At 48.4% G+C, this 18,555-nt stretch overlaps 6 protein-coding genes across 6 annotated transcripts; 3 read left to right on the top strand and 3 right to left on the bottom strand.

The window, feature by feature from the left end:
* Nucleotides 1-521: 521 nt before the first annotated feature.
* On the top strand, nt 522-1,701 carry MICPUN_54956 (hypothetical protein). Its single transcript, XM_002507446.1, has 2 exons — nt 522-992; nt 1,075-1,701. Exons 1-2 carry the CDS (start codon nt 711-713, stop codon nt 1,294-1,296), a joined length of 504 nt encoding a protein of 167 aa, XP_002507492.1. The 5' UTR covers nt 522-710; the 3' UTR covers nt 1,297-1,701.
* Nucleotides 1,702-1,751: 50 nt separating this feature from the next.
* On the bottom strand, nt 1,752-2,243 carry MICPUN_54955 (predicted protein; the record flags this gene model as incomplete). The annotated part of the gene is made up of 1 exon (XM_002507050.1): nt 1,752-2,243. One exon carries the CDS (start codon nt 2,241-2,243, stop codon nt 1,752-1,754), a length of 492 nt encoding a protein of 163 aa, XP_002507096.1.
* Nucleotides 2,244-2,933: 690 nt separating this feature from the next.
* On the top strand, nt 2,934-3,952 carry RPS14 (ribosomal protein S14). The gene is made up of 5 exons (XM_002507445.1): nt 2,934-3,023; nt 3,135-3,257; nt 3,374-3,419; nt 3,482-3,567; nt 3,679-3,952. Exons 1-5 carry the CDS (start codon nt 3,021-3,023, stop codon nt 3,874-3,876), a joined length of 456 nt encoding a protein of 151 aa, XP_002507491.1. The 5' UTR covers nt 2,934-3,020; the 3' UTR covers nt 3,877-3,952.
* A 179-nt stretch (nt 3,953-4,131) lies between these two features.
* On the bottom strand, nt 4,132-6,999 carry PIGO (glycosylphosphatidylinositol ethanolamine phosphate transferase; the record flags this gene model as incomplete). Its single annotated transcript, XM_002507049.1, has 1 exon — nt 4,132-6,999. One exon carries the CDS (start codon nt 6,997-6,999, stop codon nt 4,132-4,134), a length of 2,868 nt encoding a protein of 955 aa, XP_002507095.1.
* Nucleotides 7,000-7,969: 970 nt separating this feature from the next.
* Nucleotides 7,970-10,561, top strand: MICPUN_113925 (hypothetical protein; the record flags this gene model as incomplete). The annotated part of the gene is made up of 1 exon (XM_002507444.1): nt 7,970-10,561. One exon carries the CDS (start codon nt 7,970-7,972, stop codon nt 10,559-10,561), a length of 2,592 nt encoding a protein of 863 aa, XP_002507490.1.
* On the bottom strand, nt 10,554-17,544 carry MICPUN_113382 (acetyl-coa carboxylase; the record flags this gene model as incomplete). The annotated part of the gene is made up of 3 exons (XM_002507048.1): nt 10,554-15,604; nt 15,737-17,155; nt 17,448-17,544. The coding sequence occupies 3 exons, from the start codon at nt 17,542-17,544 to the stop codon at nt 10,701-10,703; spliced, it is 6,420 nt and encodes a 2,139-aa protein (XP_002507094.1). The 3' UTR covers nt 10,554-10,700.
* Between the last annotated feature and the right edge of the window lie 1,011 nt (nt 17,545-18,555).

The following is an 18,555-nucleotide window of genomic DNA, read 5'->3' as shown; positions in this document are numbered from 1 at the left end:
GTCAACGATAGGGAAAGAGGTCTATTCGAATCATGCATAAGATCTAATAGATGATATCATATTAAGGACAGGGGTGACGTAATTATTTAATGAATCGGCCTTTTCGAAAATCATTTGTATTTGCTCATAGGAGAACGAACACGCACACTCGCGGAGATATTCAGTCGACGTTTATTTGTAGTTAAGACGGTTATTAATTAAATTTGACTTAAATTTGTATTATTCTTGTCACTCTGTGCAGTCCTGTCGTAGGTAATCGTGAGTCCGAGAGTCTGCTCGAGGCGTTCGCTCCACACATGCTCGCGCGCCATAGTAACGTCTTCTTGTCAGGTCTTCAGAGAAAACATGACCGTTGAGAACGAGCCCTCGTCGTCGTAGGCTACGCCGATCCACCTGGGGTCGAACCCCAAAATCAGTGTTTGAAAAACCCCACCACCACAACACTCGCCCCCTGGAGAGTTTTTTATATTATTACTGAAATCATCAGCAGATAGAGTTAAATTATTTATTTTAAATAAGAGTTAGAGGACAAATTACTCGTAATAACAACGTTAACGTATTCTATAAGGCTTTTACCTTCGTACCAATCAAGGCACTGAACCAAAAAAAGGCCCGTACTGGTAGAACTGGTGGCTTTGTCAGGGGTATTCGGATAAGAGTTTACCGACGCCAGAGTACCCAACTCCGCTTCGGTCGTGAATCAACAAATTATGTCATACACGACGGGGCATTACATGAAGGCCGTACCCTTCCGGCCGAAGCGCAACGCATGCCTGAAGCCAGATGGCGGTCATATCTCTGCTACCCAACCCGCCGCCATCAAGTTACGATGCGAAAGCGGCGCGTCTTGTAGCTCCAGCCACTTTGCGGCTATGGAAGTTCAGCTTGTCCTTTGTCGCCGGCACGTCAAAAAGTCATCTGATGGTGCCTCCATCGTCTTAGGCCCGCAACCTGATACTGAAGAAGAAGGGTCCGCGCTAGACTTTCCGGAGGTTCGCTGCCAAGGCACCTTTTCAAAGTGCTCCAACTGGTGAAGTGTGTTCAGCTCTTACTTTTGTTTTCGTGCGTTCACAGGAGTACGTAAGGGCCGTTCCAAGTCGTCGACCCGATATCTTTCCCGATCTGAAAGAGCCGAAGCAACCGATGCCAAATCCAATGCCCGCTGATCCAGAAATGCCCGATGAAGAGGAGGAGGAGGAGGAAAGAAAGAAAAGCCCAGGTGAACCCGGAACAGATCCAGACGAAGATGAGGATAATCCCAAACCAGCCAAGAAAGATGACGAAGAGGATGCGTAGTTCGTCCACGTTTGGCGCCATCGCAAGTTCGGCATGCCATACCTGACAACATGTCCAAAAGGTGTAGATGTTCCAAGCTGCAAAACCCAGCGGTTGAAGCCATGATTCAAGTCCTTAACAGAGTACTGTTTCACGCGAACTAGGTTGTTCTTATTTGTTTTGAAAAGAAATCGTGCGCTTCAATCACACTTTATGTTGGCATAACACGCTGCCCACTTGACAAGAATGCCGAGATTCACCTTTCAGCCGTGGACAAGACTGGTCAAGATCTACGTGCTTTTTGACCATATGAGTGGTGTCTTGAGAGCTCTGCCTCCGGTCAGAGGAACACTTTCAGGCTAGGGCATTCCTTGAATACTTTCCGAAGGCCGTTGCCAGCAAATTGTTAGACTGGATGAGCACACACACGCACCCAACATAGCCGGGCAAGTTCACAGTATTGACATATGGGAGCATCACTCCAGGGTTATGACGAACTTCGAAAGTCGGAGAGATCTTTTCAGCTGTATGACATTATGATTCGTTGGAGAGATCCTTGCGAGATTCACGGTGAACCTATCGCAAAGCGTGAGCGTGTATTCGTCCTGCAAAGGAAAGTTGGCTTTGACAGCGGGAGAGTTCACGTAATAGACAAAAACGACAAAAGAATGAAGAAGCCCGGGTTCAATACAGCTGAGCAGAGTGCGCTCGCGCAACGCTCTCCATGGGCATGACGCGTAGAACCATCGGTTGGTCATTGGCTCGGGGCCCGCGGCTGCTTCTGCGTGAGTGTCGCCCATGTTCGCGCGCTTACTGGTGACAGGTGGCGCGGGGTGGGAACGCAAGAAAAACTGCGATTCGGGCGGGCTCGAGTCACGCCGGTTGTCGCCGGTATCCGCCGCCGACACCCGGCAAGACATGCACGCATATTGATCCCATCGACCAGAAGCCCCTACAAGGCGGTTCATAGCCGCCGCGCGCGCCCTTGCGATCATCGGTTTGCTCCCGCGGGATCGGAGCTCGCACCGCGCGCACGTGTCACCAGCAAGCGCGAAAACAAGACCGATACTCACGCGGAAGCAGGCATGGGTCCCGAGACAATCACCGCCCGGTGTTTCTAGGCGTCCCGCCTTCGCGAGAGAGTCCGGCGTCGAAGCGCCGCGCCGGCGAGAACAGGTGTGTCGTGTGCCGCGAGCGAATGTTACCTTCGATGGCTCTGGATTTCATCCAGACTGCCCCCCCAAGCTATCTCAGCCTAGTACCTATCATGATCTCTAGTACCTTCGTAAGTGTCCTTAGAAGCACCTTCGTATTCGTAGTAGCTAAGCAGCAGTAATAAGTACCGGAACGTACCTTTGGCGCCATAAAACATGATACCACTATCCGTCAAGATCAAAAAAAAATCAATGGTACCTTTAGCTCCAAATGTACTCGTAGACTACCTTCGAACGAACGAAGGTATGGATACCCTCGAAGGTAACACTTACGTAGACTACGAACGAAGGTACCTTCGAAGGTACGAAGGTACGAAGGTACGAAGGTAGTAATTAAATAAAGTGTAATGTAATTAAGGGTTAATTAATAAGGATCGTGCGTGGACAATAATAATCGTGCGTGGACAATAATAACAACATATTAATAATAAGGAAACACGGGCAAAACTTTTTGACAAACGGAAATCCCGGATCGCCAAACATTTCCGACCGGCGCAACGCCTTGCAAAGCGATTCAATACGCATCTATCCATGGTAAGCATTCGAGGAAGGCAGGCAGCATGACACGAGAAACCGGGTCTCCTCTGTTTGATAGATTTCCATGGGGTACTGACTTAACCTTGACCTTCTGCACTACTTTCTTAGGCCGACGAGGAAAAAGGAGTGCCGGCGGCGGAAGAGAAAAAACCCTGGCTTCCTAACCCTCGCGAGGGCGAGCATGTCTTTGGAGTTGCGCACATCTTCGCCTCCTTCAATGATACCTTCGTGGTGCGGAACCTTTCCATGTCGTTTCATCGTGTGGGCGAGTTTGCGGCAAACCCTAAAATACCTCTCACCCTGTTGGCTAAACCTAATCCCATTCCGACTTCGTTCGCACAACTCAGCATGTCACCGATCTTTCCGGGAAGGAGACGATCGTACGCGTGACCGGTAAGACTTCTACTGCGGCGAGATATCTGGTCCTTCTCTTACTTTTCCGTATTTTCTTGCAGGCGGAATGAAGGTGAAGGCTGACCGCGATGAGGCGTCCCCGTATGCCGCGATGCTTGCCGCTCAAGACGTCGCTGTCCGTTGCAAGGTGCGGCGACTGATCCCTGTAGGATTCCGCCTCACGGAAACCACCTTACAGCCACTCTAATATCAACCGTGTACGTTCTGAATCGAGTTCCTGATTTTCCTTGCACGTCAGGAGCTCGGGCTTACTGCCCTTCATATCAAGATGCGCGCGACAGGTGGGAACAAAACCAAAAGCCCTGGACCCGGTGGTCAGTCAGCTCTGCGCGCGTTGTCCCGCTCAGGCCTCAAGATCGGTCGCATCGAGGATGTTACTCCGGTTCCCACTGATAGCACCCGCAAGAAGGGAGGGCGCAGAGGTCGTCGTCTATAAGTTAGTGAGGTATGAAGGTAGCTTCATAGCGTTTTTTCACGCTGGCATTCCTAAATTCAAGTTAAGAGTATTCATGAAACCAGTTCATCGTTGTAAGTTTTTGGCTCAGCGCCGAGTTTTTGCAGCGACAAGCTCGATTGTTCAGATGCAAAATTTGTCAGCAAACGTTTCGATTCCGGCACAAACACTGACGGTGTGTGGAGGCTTCGGAATTAGGAAAAGGTCTTTCCCCCTTGGCGGCAAAAACCTTATGCCTTATTCAGTATGCAGATGTCTGACACATATGAGTACACCAAAAATGAGCCATGCATCTCCGAATAATTGGCCAGCTGCGTCAAAAGCGAATTTTGGGGCGAACACGGCCCAAACCATCAGGTGGCCGCGCTCAGCACCCACAAACCCTGATATTACAACAATTGTGACCAGTCGGCAAACAGCATATGATAACACAAAACGAGAGAGTGCGTTCCGAAGAACCTTTGTGAGGTGTTCTTCATCAACCCTTCGTGAGTTCAAGCACGAGACAACGACCGTGGGAATTTGTCCAGAAATCAATGCTTCCCCAGACCAAGTGTTTGAAGAGAGTAGGATTCCCATGATGACGAAATGAAAGTTATTGAGCCCGATGAACGCACACGTGAGATGTAAACTATCAAATGTGCAGTGATGCCCCCCTGCAAAGAAACACTGCAAAGCAAGCACGTGCCATGTGAGCGCGAGAGTCATCTCCCTAAAATTATAATAGTTGACAGCAGCTGACCCCGGTGAGCTGGAGTACAATACGGCGGCAGATTGCGTAATTGAGAGCACGCCCCATAACGAACCGCGCTCCCCGAATGAGAGTACAAATATGCTTAGTAGCGACCACATAGTACCATGTGTATCGATCTGAATCTTATACCGATTCAAGCTTCTTTTGCCAAAGCCGACTGGCACGATGAAAGCAATAGACGATGCGATATACGTTACCCAAGGCAGAAAAAGCTCAGGTGACACGGATGGACCAAGAGTCCCAACACCTACAAGGCGCAATAGGACGGAAAAACAAGTTCCATGCTTGAACGTGAGCAAGCCAAGTGATGCCGAAGCCAAAGTAATACATGCTCGTTGACCATTTGCGTTTCCCTGAATCATGGCTCGGTGGCAAATCCATGGCAGTGCTCCATGTGCACAGAATATTATAGTCCTCGAAAGGAACGATAAGGTCATTGGTAAAACATGCCTCGAGGCGCCGTGGTCAGCATGCTTCAGCCACGTGGCGCCGAGTAATTGACAGCCCGTGTTGCATGTTAGTAGTGCTGCGCCGAGGCCTGATTGTAGCGCTGCGTCAGACCTTATCTGAGACCTCAGAGCTCGGCGTAAGAATGAGATTCGGAAAACACTGAAGAACAGTGCAAATGAAGCCACTATAAAATGAGCCACATCGGCCTCGGCAGTGATAAAACTGTTTGAGACTCGATATCCAGATATTAAACCAGCGACGATCAGAAGAAATATCATTTCCATGTGAACCGCTCGACTCTCAAACATGTTGTGTATAGCGTTGATTCGACTTAAGATTGATTTCCAACGCGCATCAACCACAGCATCTTCGCAAAGGAATAATAATTTTGACATGGCACAAATTGCCAGTAAGCATATGAGGAGAACAACACCTACGGCCATTTTCCTGATGCTAAATTGAATCCATCGTTCTCGCGACGTTTCTGCTGCGATGGACAGAAATCCTTCCAACATCTGCACGCGATCACCATCTGATGCTGTTAAGCTCTGTGACGAATTGTAAAGGTCCTGCAACCTGGACCAGTCGTCAACAGAGAAAGGATTCCCTGCCTCGATTACGTATGCATTCAAATAACGCCAGACCTGCATCGTCGCACCCCTCAGAGCGCGAAGATACCATTCCTCGATAACTTGATTATTCATGTGTAAAGCATGTGTTTCTTTGCGAGGATCAAGGGTACTTGCTACTTCCAAGAATCTCCTCTGAATGGCACCAAGACTACCATATGGAATTGGTATGTCTAGAATAGTCGAAAGCGTTGGTGCAAAATCGATCTGGGACATCGTTTTCAAATCTAGGTTGCTGAGTGCCTTCGAGCTATTCTTGTGTTGTGTTACTTCCTGCAGGGACGATGCGCGAGGTTGATGGATAAGAAGAAAAGAGTCAGTTTCTGCAGATGTACCACCACCATGATCGCCATGAAGTGTCATTCCGTGATCCCCCATGACAATAAGCAGTGCATTATCAAACGCTGAGTCTGCACGCATTGCCGACGAAATTGCTTTTATGTCTGCATCGTTTTCCTGCAACTTTTTTATCATTGCCTGACTCTCCACTCCATATGTATGCCCCGCATGATCAACACCAAGAAAATGACCTATTAGAATATCCCAGTCGTCAGGATTATCAAGCGCTGTCAGAAGATGCCGCCTTACTCCTTGATCAACGCTATCAAGATCCCGCACGTTGAAGGATGGATGCGCATCGACACTTGCGGCGAAGTGGACGTGGTGAAAAAGTTCAAGCCAGGTGTCATCTCCAGAAAAAGATATTCGACGACCAGCCGCCGCTGCTTGTGATATGAGGTTGTCTTCTACGAGTTTGGCAGCGCCGAAACTCTTGCTTATTTCCAAAAATGTAGGTAGACCACCTGTCAAAATACTTTTGAGACGTTGTTGCGTTGTGGTCGGTGGATCGGCTACAAAGCGGTACAACTCAGTTGTTTCTGGGTACTTCTGTACAGTCTCTGCAATTGAACTCAAAGGCGAATTTCCGGACCACACGTTTTCTTTGCTGTTGAAAGAAGCAGCTGCGAAGTCAAAGCGAGCGCCATCGATGATCATCAAGACAACTTTGTCAACCCTAGTTTCAGTCCAGCACTCCGCATCGCCTGGTGAAAGGTCATATGGAGTCAGAGCTTGATTGTATCGGAACTCTTGTGAAGCGTTGCGCTGAAAATCGCACGTGTTTGCGTTGAGAAGCTGCATTCGCGTTAAATAGAATCCTGAGCCATAAATTAGCAGAGCGAGAGTTTTGCCGACTGCCAGAAGTACAAGGAACACGAATAACGGAAAGCGAACGCCACCAAACGTTCCTGAAGAGAGGTCAGTTCGCAGCATTTGTTCTCTATGTTAGTAGAGGACCTGGCAAAGCTCAGCGAAACAAGTAACTGCGGGCTGTTTCGAAAGGACCAAAGGGGATATTTCAACCGCCTCCGAAATAACCACGAGCGCCGCGTCTCGAGACGTAATTTTCAAGACGACATTAAGGGGACCGAAGGATCTTGCTCGTGCAACCGAGCTGTTGACGCCATGGCATGATGCCACTCTTTCTTCAGATGGTTGTCTGGAACCCAGGAACGAACGAAGGTGAAATGTTTACCGAGGCACGGACCATCCGATTGTCAGCAGTTTGTACCTGTTGGTACCAGAACTTTTAAGGTATACCATATTCCCTATATCGTTGACTCGTACAAGTATTCTGAATTATTTCAACCAGCAGCAGTGTCACTTTTCATAAGCCTGAGCTACGGTTTCATTGGCGAGTTGACGGTCTATTAACTCGTAAAACCATGATATTGTCGTAGCTAAGGCGCAACATCGTATCTGACGACGATGCGCGCTCGTGATGATGGCGTCCTCCATCTTTGGCGCTGAGTAGCGTATTTGCCAGTTGTCTAGCGCGCTCGCCGTCCTCACTGGGCGCCATAAGGAAAGATGGCACCCATACGATCTCGGGCTACGAAAACTACAGACTTTTTGTGGCTATACGAAGGTATCTCTATACCTTCGTAGTTTTTTCTATTTACCTTCGAGGGTATTACATATTCTATACCTTATTACTTCGAAGGTGCCTGCGTACGAATGAACAAAGGTATCCATACGAACGAAGGTATTTGCCATCCAGTGGCCGAAGGTACAAGTACTGCAAGCAAGGGCTGCAGAGTTTCCGCCGCAAGAACTCCTCAAACCGATGAAGGCGTCGTGCACCACGCCTTCATTTCAGCGGCGACCAAACATTCGCGCGGAAAGAAGCAGCGCCGTCGATACCCTCAAGTCAACTGCTTCTTGACTGAAAGGGCCCGGTCGGATGTTCATCGACTCTCTTTCCCTGAGGGTACCTTCCACAGGCGTCCAATATGGTGTGCGCGCGCAAATATGGTGGGTTGCATGTGCAAGAGATGTGTCGCCGTGTACATCTGGTTTGTTGCGACTATCTAACATTTTTAACCTGAACAATTGGATCATCCAGCAAACCACACGAATTACACCGGTCCTTCGATTTGATGCAGGCCTATGTGCTGGAGAAACGAACTCCGAGCTTGTCTGTGGCGCGCGTTTTTCCCTCGGTAGGAGCTTTCAACGTTCTGAAATTTCTGTTGATGCACAGTTGCGTGCTTATGCCGATGACAAAGTTGTAGTAGGAGCAATATTCGTCGGTCTTTTGCCAAGGCAAGTTAGCCTGTATATTGCGCCGGTGATTGAAGCTGGTCTCATCTCAGTGAAAGGGATTGGAGTCGTAGATCGTTGCGTCGGTCTTGAAAAGCCCAATAATGCATGCTCATTTCAATCCTGCTTCGATGCACGATACGATGAATCCAGTCAACAAAAGTCAGTGGAAATATATGCTGAGCCACGTTGCTGTGAAAACCTTAAAGATCTTTTGTCGATAATATACCCAGAGTTGTGTGCTGCAGCAGCTCTCGCTCAGCAGCGCAAACGAGCTGCAAAAGATATGCTTATCAGCCGGCTAGTTACTGGCATTAGATTCGCCAAAAATGCATCTGATCAAGGTTTAGATCTATTCTCTGCACATGAACAACTTATTCTAAATGAATTCTCTGAAAGCTCAAGGGCTGCAAAATATCTTGCTGTTCGTCTTCTGCAGCGCAGAACTCCCCGGACCAGAATATCATCCATTAAAATGTACTTCGAAAGTCCAAAAATCCAGTCTGCCGTCGATGAATTGATTGATCGTGGCCTTGCTTTCAGCAGTTGTTGTGTGTCGAGACACTATACGACTGCTGATATCAAAGCAATATGTGAATCGTTGGCACGGGATGAACTGACCCAGTTTGCTGATTATGTGCGAAATAACTTACCAAGTTCGAGGGGAAGCATGATCGATATGATCACTCATGCGTCCACAGATGGTGGGGCACGATTTGGTCATTGTTCTTCCACAAAGATCTTATACAAGATAAAAGGAGGAAAAGGGGCAGACATCGAGCTTAATGGGATCGCAGATATTATTGGAGTTGCGTCCTCTTTGAAACGCACTCTTCGCACCGTTCTTCTTTTCCTGTTCTTGCAACGAAGTGGGATAGATTGGCTTATGATCGAAGACATCCGGGCAACACGTTTCACTTTATTTGACATGCCCATGGAAACCTTGGCATCAACATGCCCTGCACCAGCATTTGATATCAGCTCAAATGGGAAGCAGAAAGTAATAATGACCACATGTGTAAACTCAGTCTGCACCTCGGCTCCAGCTTTTGCAGCTTTTGCTGCTCTCTGTGAAAAAAGTACCGCTCTTGATTTGGCTAGTGAAGCAGGAGATAGTTCTACAGTTTTTAGAATTTTGAGCCATGATTTTCTTCCACATTTTTTCTCAGCCGGGCATCAAGACTTCATCAAAAAAGTTGTCTGTTCGACGTCTTTTCATATTGTGAATGCAATAGTGACGTACATGTGTCTCCTTGAGAAACACGGGTATTACGAAAACGCAACTGTTGTTCTTGTAAAAAGTATACTCAGTGTTTTTCATCCTAAAAACCAAAGTTTATGGCTGGTGCACACAAGCTCAAACTTGAGCAGAATACATGCCAGGATTAGAGACGCTTTAGAAGTTAACCTCAGCGTGCTTAGAAATCCGTTGCTGCATTATGGAGTCGGACCAGTTCTGCAACAACGCGTTAGACGGCTTGCACGGCTATGCAATCACACTTCACAACTTCCCGAGTCGTTATTTGTCGATGTAGAAACGGTTCTTCGAGTAGACAATATTTGTGCTCGTGCTTTGAATGCGAATGCCAAAGAAAAGAAACGATATGCTTCACTCAGAGTTGGAATGGGTCGTGTTTCTTTGACGGTGGAGGATCTCGCTCTCTTACATTATGCCGGTGATGACTGTGGAAATTGGCGGGGTGTGCATGTCGAGTCTCGTTTCTGGACAATGTTATTTTCGCTCCTCTTTGCAGATGTTATATTCATGCCTGTCGTTGGTGCATTTCGTTCACCTTTCCAATCAACACCTTTTGACATGTACACTGCTAACTTCACTTCGGTTAGGCTTTCTGCCATAAATCAACGTCTGGCGTCGATCCGAAGAGGTGACTCCAGGACTATCATCATCAGATCATGGTCGGCACATTTCGGAAGGAAAATTTCTGGTATTTTCTGGCATCTGCTGAGGATCGAGGACCTTTGCGATATTCTGGATGGAATCGGCGGCATGGCTATCCATTATATGATGAAGTTATTGATGTTGGACTACAGAGTTTGGAGTATTGGAGCTCCTGATCTTATCTTGTGGAGAAAGACAACAAATTCATCTGCAGAAGTAAAGTTTGTCGAGGTAAAAAGTAGTAACGATCATTTGACCGAACGGCAGCAAGCGTGGTTGTCTGCTTTGTACGAGGCCGGGGTAGATGTAGCCATCTGCAAGGTTTCGTCATAATGTGCTAATTAGATGGTACACCTCGTTTCTTTTTGTCTTCGTGCACAACTATTTAAGTGAACACAAAAAAAAAAATTGGATGCAATGAAAATTTTAAGAAAAGGTTGCTAGTAAGTTGGTGTTAATGCATTCGTTTTCGTCACTTGGTTCTCCCTTGTGAAATTTTTTCCAAAACACGCAGCAACGCACTCTGATCAAGCTGTTTAAGGTTTTGAATGGCATCTTCGATTATGGAATCACGACCAATCGACATTGCTTCCTCCTTGACCACTTCTGCGTTTTCTGTAAGCCACTTTGTAACAGCTGCGTCATCATTCCAATCAACACCAGCCTGAAGTGTCATGGACAGAAGTCGATCTTCAAGAACCATGCGGTTGGCATTGGTTTCTGTGCTGAGTTCGTCAGTCGTCAGTCGCCGTTGAAGCCGGTCAAAAAAGTATTTTCGAGCGTCCTCCCATTTGACAACGTCTCGAATGACTCCTTTGGCCAACATACGGCCACTTCGGTCGTGTAAGTCAGCGAATTCGTGTGCGACTTGAGTGTACATCGGCAACAACTGAGCCTCGCGGGCTGCAATTTCTGCCTGATTTGTCTCAGGTTCTTGATCAAGCTCGAGAAGCACAGGATCCAAACGATGCATGGCAGCTTTTTGGTCCTTGTCACGGAATTTCACTTCACAGATCCCAGGCGGCTCAAGAATACCACCCCGACTCTCCTCATCTGCATACATCTCCATGCGCTCTTCGTTTATCGTGGGATCAACCACAACCCAAGCGCCACCGCGAAGCTCTCCATTTGGCGGGATATAGACGAATACTGGGTGTCGATATACTCTTAGCTCGTCCACGATCATGGCTCCGAACTTAAGGATCTCACCGTACATATCCCGTGTCCCACCTGAAAAGCCACGCCAATTCGCGAAAATTATCAAGGGCAAGTTTTCCGCATTGTTGAAATCCCTGATTGCGGTTGCAGTCTTGTAAGCAGAGTCTGGAAACCACACCTGTCCTGCCTGCGCGAGCACAGTTTCGCGTGATTCAGGATTCGCAGGGTCAGCTGGAATGCGTTGCTCCATGAGGCGGGTCTCAACTGCAATGACTCCCATGGGAATTCCGCCGAGCCTTGCTCTGCCGCATACAACTGACTTTCCCCATTCAGCCATGGTTTCTGTCCATGAACCCCTGTCGAAAAAGCCACCTACCCAAGACCCGTCGACGGCTTCGGTACCGGAAATCATGTGCCGAGGGTCATAAGGAGTCTTAGTAGGCTTGAACTCAATTTTTCGGGTGACTGGGTCAACTGATGGAAGTGCCGGCGACCGCGTAAAACAAGTACTCGGGACATAAGAAAGCCATCTCAATATTTCTCTGACACCCTCTTGGTCATCATCTACTTGCATGTGACTCACACCGTTTGGCATCATCACCTGTGGGCCACCAAGTTGATCTTGAGAAGTGTACACCTCGCGACCAAGAAGTTTATTAAGAGCAAGATATCCCGTCAGGATCAGAGGACCATTCGTCATTTGAATATTCCTTTGACCAAGTCGACATAGGTATGCACCAATTCCAACAGAGCGCCCCGTGATATAGGATAACGTGAAAGCATCTGCATACGCAGCAGACTGTTCCCCGGCAATCATTCCTGAGCCGCGGAGGTTCTCAACGCCTATGCCATGGATTTGTCCGATTATGTCATCAAGCTTCATGCGCGTTTCCCCATCGTCAATGACCTCAGAAGCATTCACAGTGCCCGAGGGGAACGCGGCATAGTCATCTGGCGATAAATATAGGTACTTAAAACCTAGGGATGGGTTAGAGGCGTCGATCCATGCCACCCTGAAGTAAGGCTTAAGTTCTTCCACGAGACCGATGCGAGCACCTGAGTTTGATGCGATGTAAACACGGGGAAGGCCTCGTTGTCGCGCATATTGTGAGACAGCAAAATAGAAATCATCTTCCTTGACGCCGAATGATCCAGACATGAATGTGCAATCGTTTCCAACCAAGACTATTTCACGCCCATCTGGATATTCAGGAGTCTTCATGTAACACTGCCATGCGACCATCCCAATATCATTCGAGCCAGCGATACGGCTCGCTTCGGCCTTGCTTAAGCTTCCATCATCTTGGCTCAGTACCAACTCTTCTGCGCGGAACATGTCAACCGGCACATCGCCAGCACCACGTGTGGCGACAAATTGGCGCCACTCGAGAACCAATGCTTTTTCTATAAGCCCGAGAAAGTCATATATGTATGTTGTTCCAATAGCGCGAGCGATGGATCGTTTCTGCTGCAGTGTACCCGGCATCGGGTAAGGCTCCAAAAAGCATGCCTCTTCGGCACCATCCGCACCAAGCATGCAGAATTGTGTCGCCTTGCCTGTTTGAGGATCGAGATATTCACGATATACGTCCACCTTAAGCCATTGACCTGACATTGACGTTGCCATAATGCGCACAGGGACCTGCACCGGAGATCCTGGGTTCTCAGCAATGCGGAATCGAATTTCGATTTCGTCGACCTGTTGTGCCAGGAGCTCCGTTGAATTTCGGCTGATAAATTCTAAGACTTTCGTTTTCAATGCACTCACGCATGCATCGAAAGGGCTGCTCGTTTGTAAAGGAAGAAAGTTGATATAAATTCTTCCAGAGCTGGTCCCCTTCGTACGGGGATCGAGGCTGGCGAGGTCAAGGGCTTCAACGGCTTTTCCAAGGACACGTTCAATGCCGCCGTCTGCTGCATCGCGGGAATGACTGATTCTGCGGAGCAGCATATGCTTTTGAAGTCCTCGCTTCCCAAATCCTTGTTTAGATTCCCCCACATAAACGTGAAGATCTCTATTCACTGTTGGGAGTCGCGTCAGGTTGTAGTTCTCAAGGCGGGCGAGTTCCAGTAGATGTGCTACAGTGGGTCGCTCGCCACGGTAGAGTGGATCTTCCTGATAACCGCTCGCTGCCGTGAATGTGTAGTAGTGCGGAAGGTTCGGGGGAACATAACTGATGACGTTAACGAACTTTACGCCGAGTTCAGCCATCCGTCCACGAAATTCGCTCAGAACGGCGGCACAACGATCCGCAAGTGATCCATCATCCGCTTGATTACTGAGAGCTATATGCAGGACATGAATTGGAGTGTCCTTGGATGCATCACCGATGTGATCGGCGAGTCGGTCAAGGATGGCGACCATCTGCAATTTGGCGGTCTCAAGAGTTGAAGTGACGACCATTACACCGAAACGGAGTGGAGATTCTTCAGGGTAGGTGTTGAACTGAAACTTAAAATTCATCGAGTCCAAGCCATCGACGCGAACAATATCAGTGGAAATAACATTGTGTGCACGGTATACACGTTTCGTATACACTTCAAGAGCTGCATCAGCGACGTCGGCATCAGAATCAACAAACAATGAGGGCAATAGATCGACGGCAAGCGTGGGAGATTCTATCAGACTCTTGAGGTCTCCTGCCTCAGCTGTTCCCCATGCGCGGTCCAAGCCAACTCCGCCTGACAGAATACTTTTGAGCTCAGATAGGCGTTTGTCAATCGAAGGTAACCGCTTTTCCAGCAAAATATTCGAGGCCGTGAGAGCAAGTTCGCCATAATCAGTTCCTCGAAGATTGGAAAGTCGCTCAATAGATGCTCGAAATTCATCAGATATAGGCGCATGGTCATCTGCCCAGCCGATTGGACCGCCCATGATACGCTGCGGTAAAGTTGGTGCCTGTTTTAAAAGGCTGATGACCATCTGCGTTCTTTGATTGATCCGAGCATGAGCGAGAACAATCTTCAGAAGATTATCAAGCTCCCCAGCATTAATCCGTATCTGGTCGCGCATCACGGCGTCCACCTTCTTTCCAGCAAAAATACACTCCACTGCGAGGTAACGGTCAACAATTCCATTCAGAACTGAGCATGCTCGCTGCCAGCGACCACCATCTACATCAGGAAGCGTGGGATCACAAAGCCTTTCAAGGAGGTTATTCACAGTTTCGTCAACAGGTAACACATAACCATCGAGAACAAGATTTGTGGCTGTGATCGCATCTTCAAGAGCCTCAGATGGAGATGGTGCATCCGACCCTTCATCTGAGCTGATCCGAAACTTTCCTCCGAAAGGAGAGATCTTTTTAACCTTGTTTGGGTCCTTCAACTGGAGAGTTCCGAGTAGATCTCCGGCCTCAATTACAGCACCTCCAGATTTGGCGTGAGATATTGTCCCGCTTTCTGTTGCGATCAAAGGCATCACCATCTTCATTGCTTCTACTTCAGCATAGGGTTTTCCGGCGATCACCTCACACCCGTCATCCTGCAAAAAACGAATCAGTTTGCCCGTGACATCAGTCCGAAGCTCTGATGGATCGAATTGATTGGGCAATAACCACGTTTGACCGTCCAACACCATACGCAGCCCAAGAGGCTCTTCGAGTCCATCAATCTCATGGGTCTGACCTCCCCAGATTCCAAGAAGTACGCCGTCCGAGCGCTCGCGTATGCGCGCGTTGATCAAATCCTCTCCTCGAAGAGAAAGGACAAGAGAGTCAGGACCCCGTCGTTGGACCATGAAGGAGTACTTCACTTCCTGATAAGTGATGTCCATAGGAAATTGTGTGAGTCTAGCAATCCCTTGTGTTGCGGTCTGGCCTTTTTGCCAGAATTCCTTGAAGGCTGCTTCTTCTGATTTTACCATCTGAAAGGCTCGATAAATCACAGCAGATGCCACGATCGTGTGAGGATCCTCCTTCATGGCGATGGACTTTGCTTTGATAATGCCGTCGAGCCAGCTCGTGTCGATTGCATTTGCCTTGAAGTCATCGGTTTCGAGCAGCTGCACGAGGTACTCGACAGCTGTGCGAATCTCTCCTCGGACTACCATACCTTTAAGAGCAAGCACGAGGGATTTGCGAGCATCTTCACGAGTCACGCCAACGGCAAAAATGTGACCAAATTGTGAATCCGCGAATTCATGTACACCACCGTTGGCACCAACGGAAAAATATCCCCAAACGCTTGGCGTGGACTGAAATGAGACGCGTTCAATGCCTGTGAAACCGAGCGATATTGTGGGACGGTGTTCAGTTTGGCGCAGGAAGAGTTATATTTCGCAATTTTAATGCGAGTGTTTGTTAGCGATCAACTCTGTGATGCTGGTTCTCTGGTTTTGAGGGTACTCACCTCCTGAAGTGGGTTTAAACCCCTCATCGGGGTTTTCAGCTGTGATTCGAGCAGCGATCAAGTGACAGTCAGGCAGAACGTAGTCTTCTTCCATGAAATCGATGGGCGTGTCTGCATCTGGTTTCAGACCGTAAAACTTTCTTATGTCTGGAATCCGATTCAACGGAATCCCCATTGCAACTTGTAGCTGAGTTGCCGGGAGGTTGACCCCAGTGATTCCTTCAGTGACAGGGTGCTCCACCTGGAGGCGTGGGTTAAGCTCAAGGAAAAAATAGTCATGCGTCTCAGCATTGTACAGATACTCTACAGTGCCAGCGCCGATATATCCTATGTTGCGCGTAAGACGTTGCGCGGCTTTTTCCATTTCACGGAATACTTGCGGATCAGCTATGGATGGCGGCCCTTCCTCGAATATCTTCTGAAAGCGGCGCTGTGTGGAGCAGTCACGGCCGTTGAGAGCAACTGCGTTTCCATATTCATCACCGACGATTTGGACCTCGAGGTGCCTTGCTTGAGTGCAAAGCTGCATCATGAACATAGGCGATCCCGGCACCTCTGCTTTGACCATTTCAAAATTTACGCGCAGTTCGTCGTCGTTGGCACTCATGCGGATGCCCTTACCTCCACCACCTTCAGATGCTTTCAGCATGACGGGATAGCCAATTCGATTCGCAGATTCGAGACACTCATCAATCGTTGTAACCATAGCTTTGTTGAAGATGTCTACGGGTATTGTGCCCTCCTCAGTGAGATCAGCCTCGAGACCGTCTCCAGACCATGGGATGGAAGGCACCTTGGCTGTTTGCGCAAGAATGTTTGCAGCAATTTTGTCGCCGAGAACTGACATCACAGGTGCGGTGGGACCGATAAACTGGATGCCGCGTTCTTTCAGTGCAGTTGGGAGCTTGGGGTTTTCGGATGCGTGCCCCCAACCAGGCCAAACAGCATCAATACCCTCGCGCTCAGCTATGTCCACTATCAGATCAACATTTGCATAGTTGTTCTTGTTGGATCCACCTGGCACCTCTACAAAATCGTCGGCAAACCGAATAAACTCAGCATTAGCCTTCAGATCTTCTGGCGTCGCCATGACCAGGAATTCGATAGCATTTTCATCGCCGATTTCATTATATGCCCATCGACGCATGGAAATTATCGCTTTGGTAGCAGCCATCCCATTATTTGCTATAAGAACTTTCCGAATAACCCGCTTGCCTCCATGGGCAGCGACATAGCGGGCCAGGGATTCAGTGGAAGTCGCATCTGCACTCGTATCCGCAGGGGCAGATATCGCCGCACGTGTACAAATATCGGTATGAAGTGGCTTTGATTTGTGAAACACTCGGTAAACTGTCTGATTGCCAGGTGCCGGAATGAAAGCATTGAATGAGGGCGAGAGAGGAGCACTTGATGTTTTCCCTGCACTCTCTTCGAGTTGGAAAACGATTGAAATGTCAAAAACGGATAATGTGAAGTGGCGGTCGTGGATGAGGAATCCAGAGAACCTATCATCGTTTGTTTAAACGGCGACCGAAAAACAGACTCAAACAACCGCAGGTATTAAATTTGGGCAAGAAGAACATTTTATCTTGTTGGGGTTTTTAGCGATAGCAGAGAAAGGCCGGTCAAGCGGTGGCAGATAAGTAGTACCCGATAAAACTCGAAGAGTAAGAAGGGGAAATGCGCCGAGAAAGCGTAGTCACCTATTTACCTCTTGCGAAGAAGACCTGTTTTCGCCTAGTTTTCGTGGAAGTAGACGTTCGCGGAGCGAACGCGCTTCGCGAGGCAGCAGCGCTCAGCGCTTGCATCTCTAGAGTCCCCGACCTGATCTAGTGGCTGCAGGGCTTCACGGAGATTGAGAAAGGGTAGTGAGCGTGAGCTTGAGCATGATGTATACGCGAGAAACCGTCATGGGTGTCCTAAACCATGGAAAATTTGTTTATTTCGGTCCAACGCACTCGGCCTTCTCAAACATTCCGGCTTTCTACGAAAGCTATACGGATGCACCCGGAGAGCGGAGCGTCGTTGAGGACTTAACCGAAAACTTGCCCGGGCGAACTCGTCTATAAAAACAGCTGGGCAACTCACTTCTGCTCAAGCTAGAGGGCCGCTCCGAAACGCACGGAAGAGAAATGCTCAGCTCACAACAGGGTCTTTGACGGGCACCCTCCTGTGGAGTACGTCCGGAGTGAAACGGGAAAAGCTATCCTCTTTTATCCGATCAAAGAAAGATGGGACTGATGACGAGGACGGTCTAAGTATTGGATTCGCTGCCATGTAAATTAAACCGTCTGTTCTTGAGTCGCGGTCAAAGTCTACTAGTTCAGCTGCAACGCAATATCTGACGACGTGAACTCGACAACGTTGATGCGCACCTCCTGATGATGATGTCCCCCATGTTTGGCGCCGAACATCATATTAGCAAGCCGCCCAGCGCGCTCGCCGTCCACTATGGGCGCCATAGGGAAAGCAACACGCGCGACGCTAAATGTTTGGCGCGAAGCGCGTGTGTGTATTTGCAACCGACCGGTGTTCGCATCGTAACTTTCATTACCCACACATGCATGTTGCGCAAAGAGCAAACAGCGTGAGACTTTTCCAATCTGGCTAATAATAACTTAAAACCACGAAGAAGCTTATAATTTATACACTATTATTACGAAGGTATATAAATACGAAGGTAGATAGACTAATAGCTAAGATTATTTATTATTAGTCTAATATCATAATTATAATTATTCACTCTCTAATAATATATCCCACTGTGCACGAACGAACGAGGTGAGCGACCCTCCGAGGGAGGTTATGGAATAATGAAT

The sequence above is a fragment of the Micromonas commoda genome, chromosome 1 (assembly GCF_000090985.2).
Source record: "Micromonas commoda chromosome 1, complete sequence".
Classification (NCBI taxonomy): Eukaryota; Viridiplantae; Chlorophyta; class Mamiellophyceae; order Mamiellales; family Mamiellaceae; genus Micromonas; species Micromonas commoda.
This window is presented reverse-complemented; position numbering and strand designations above follow the sequence as displayed.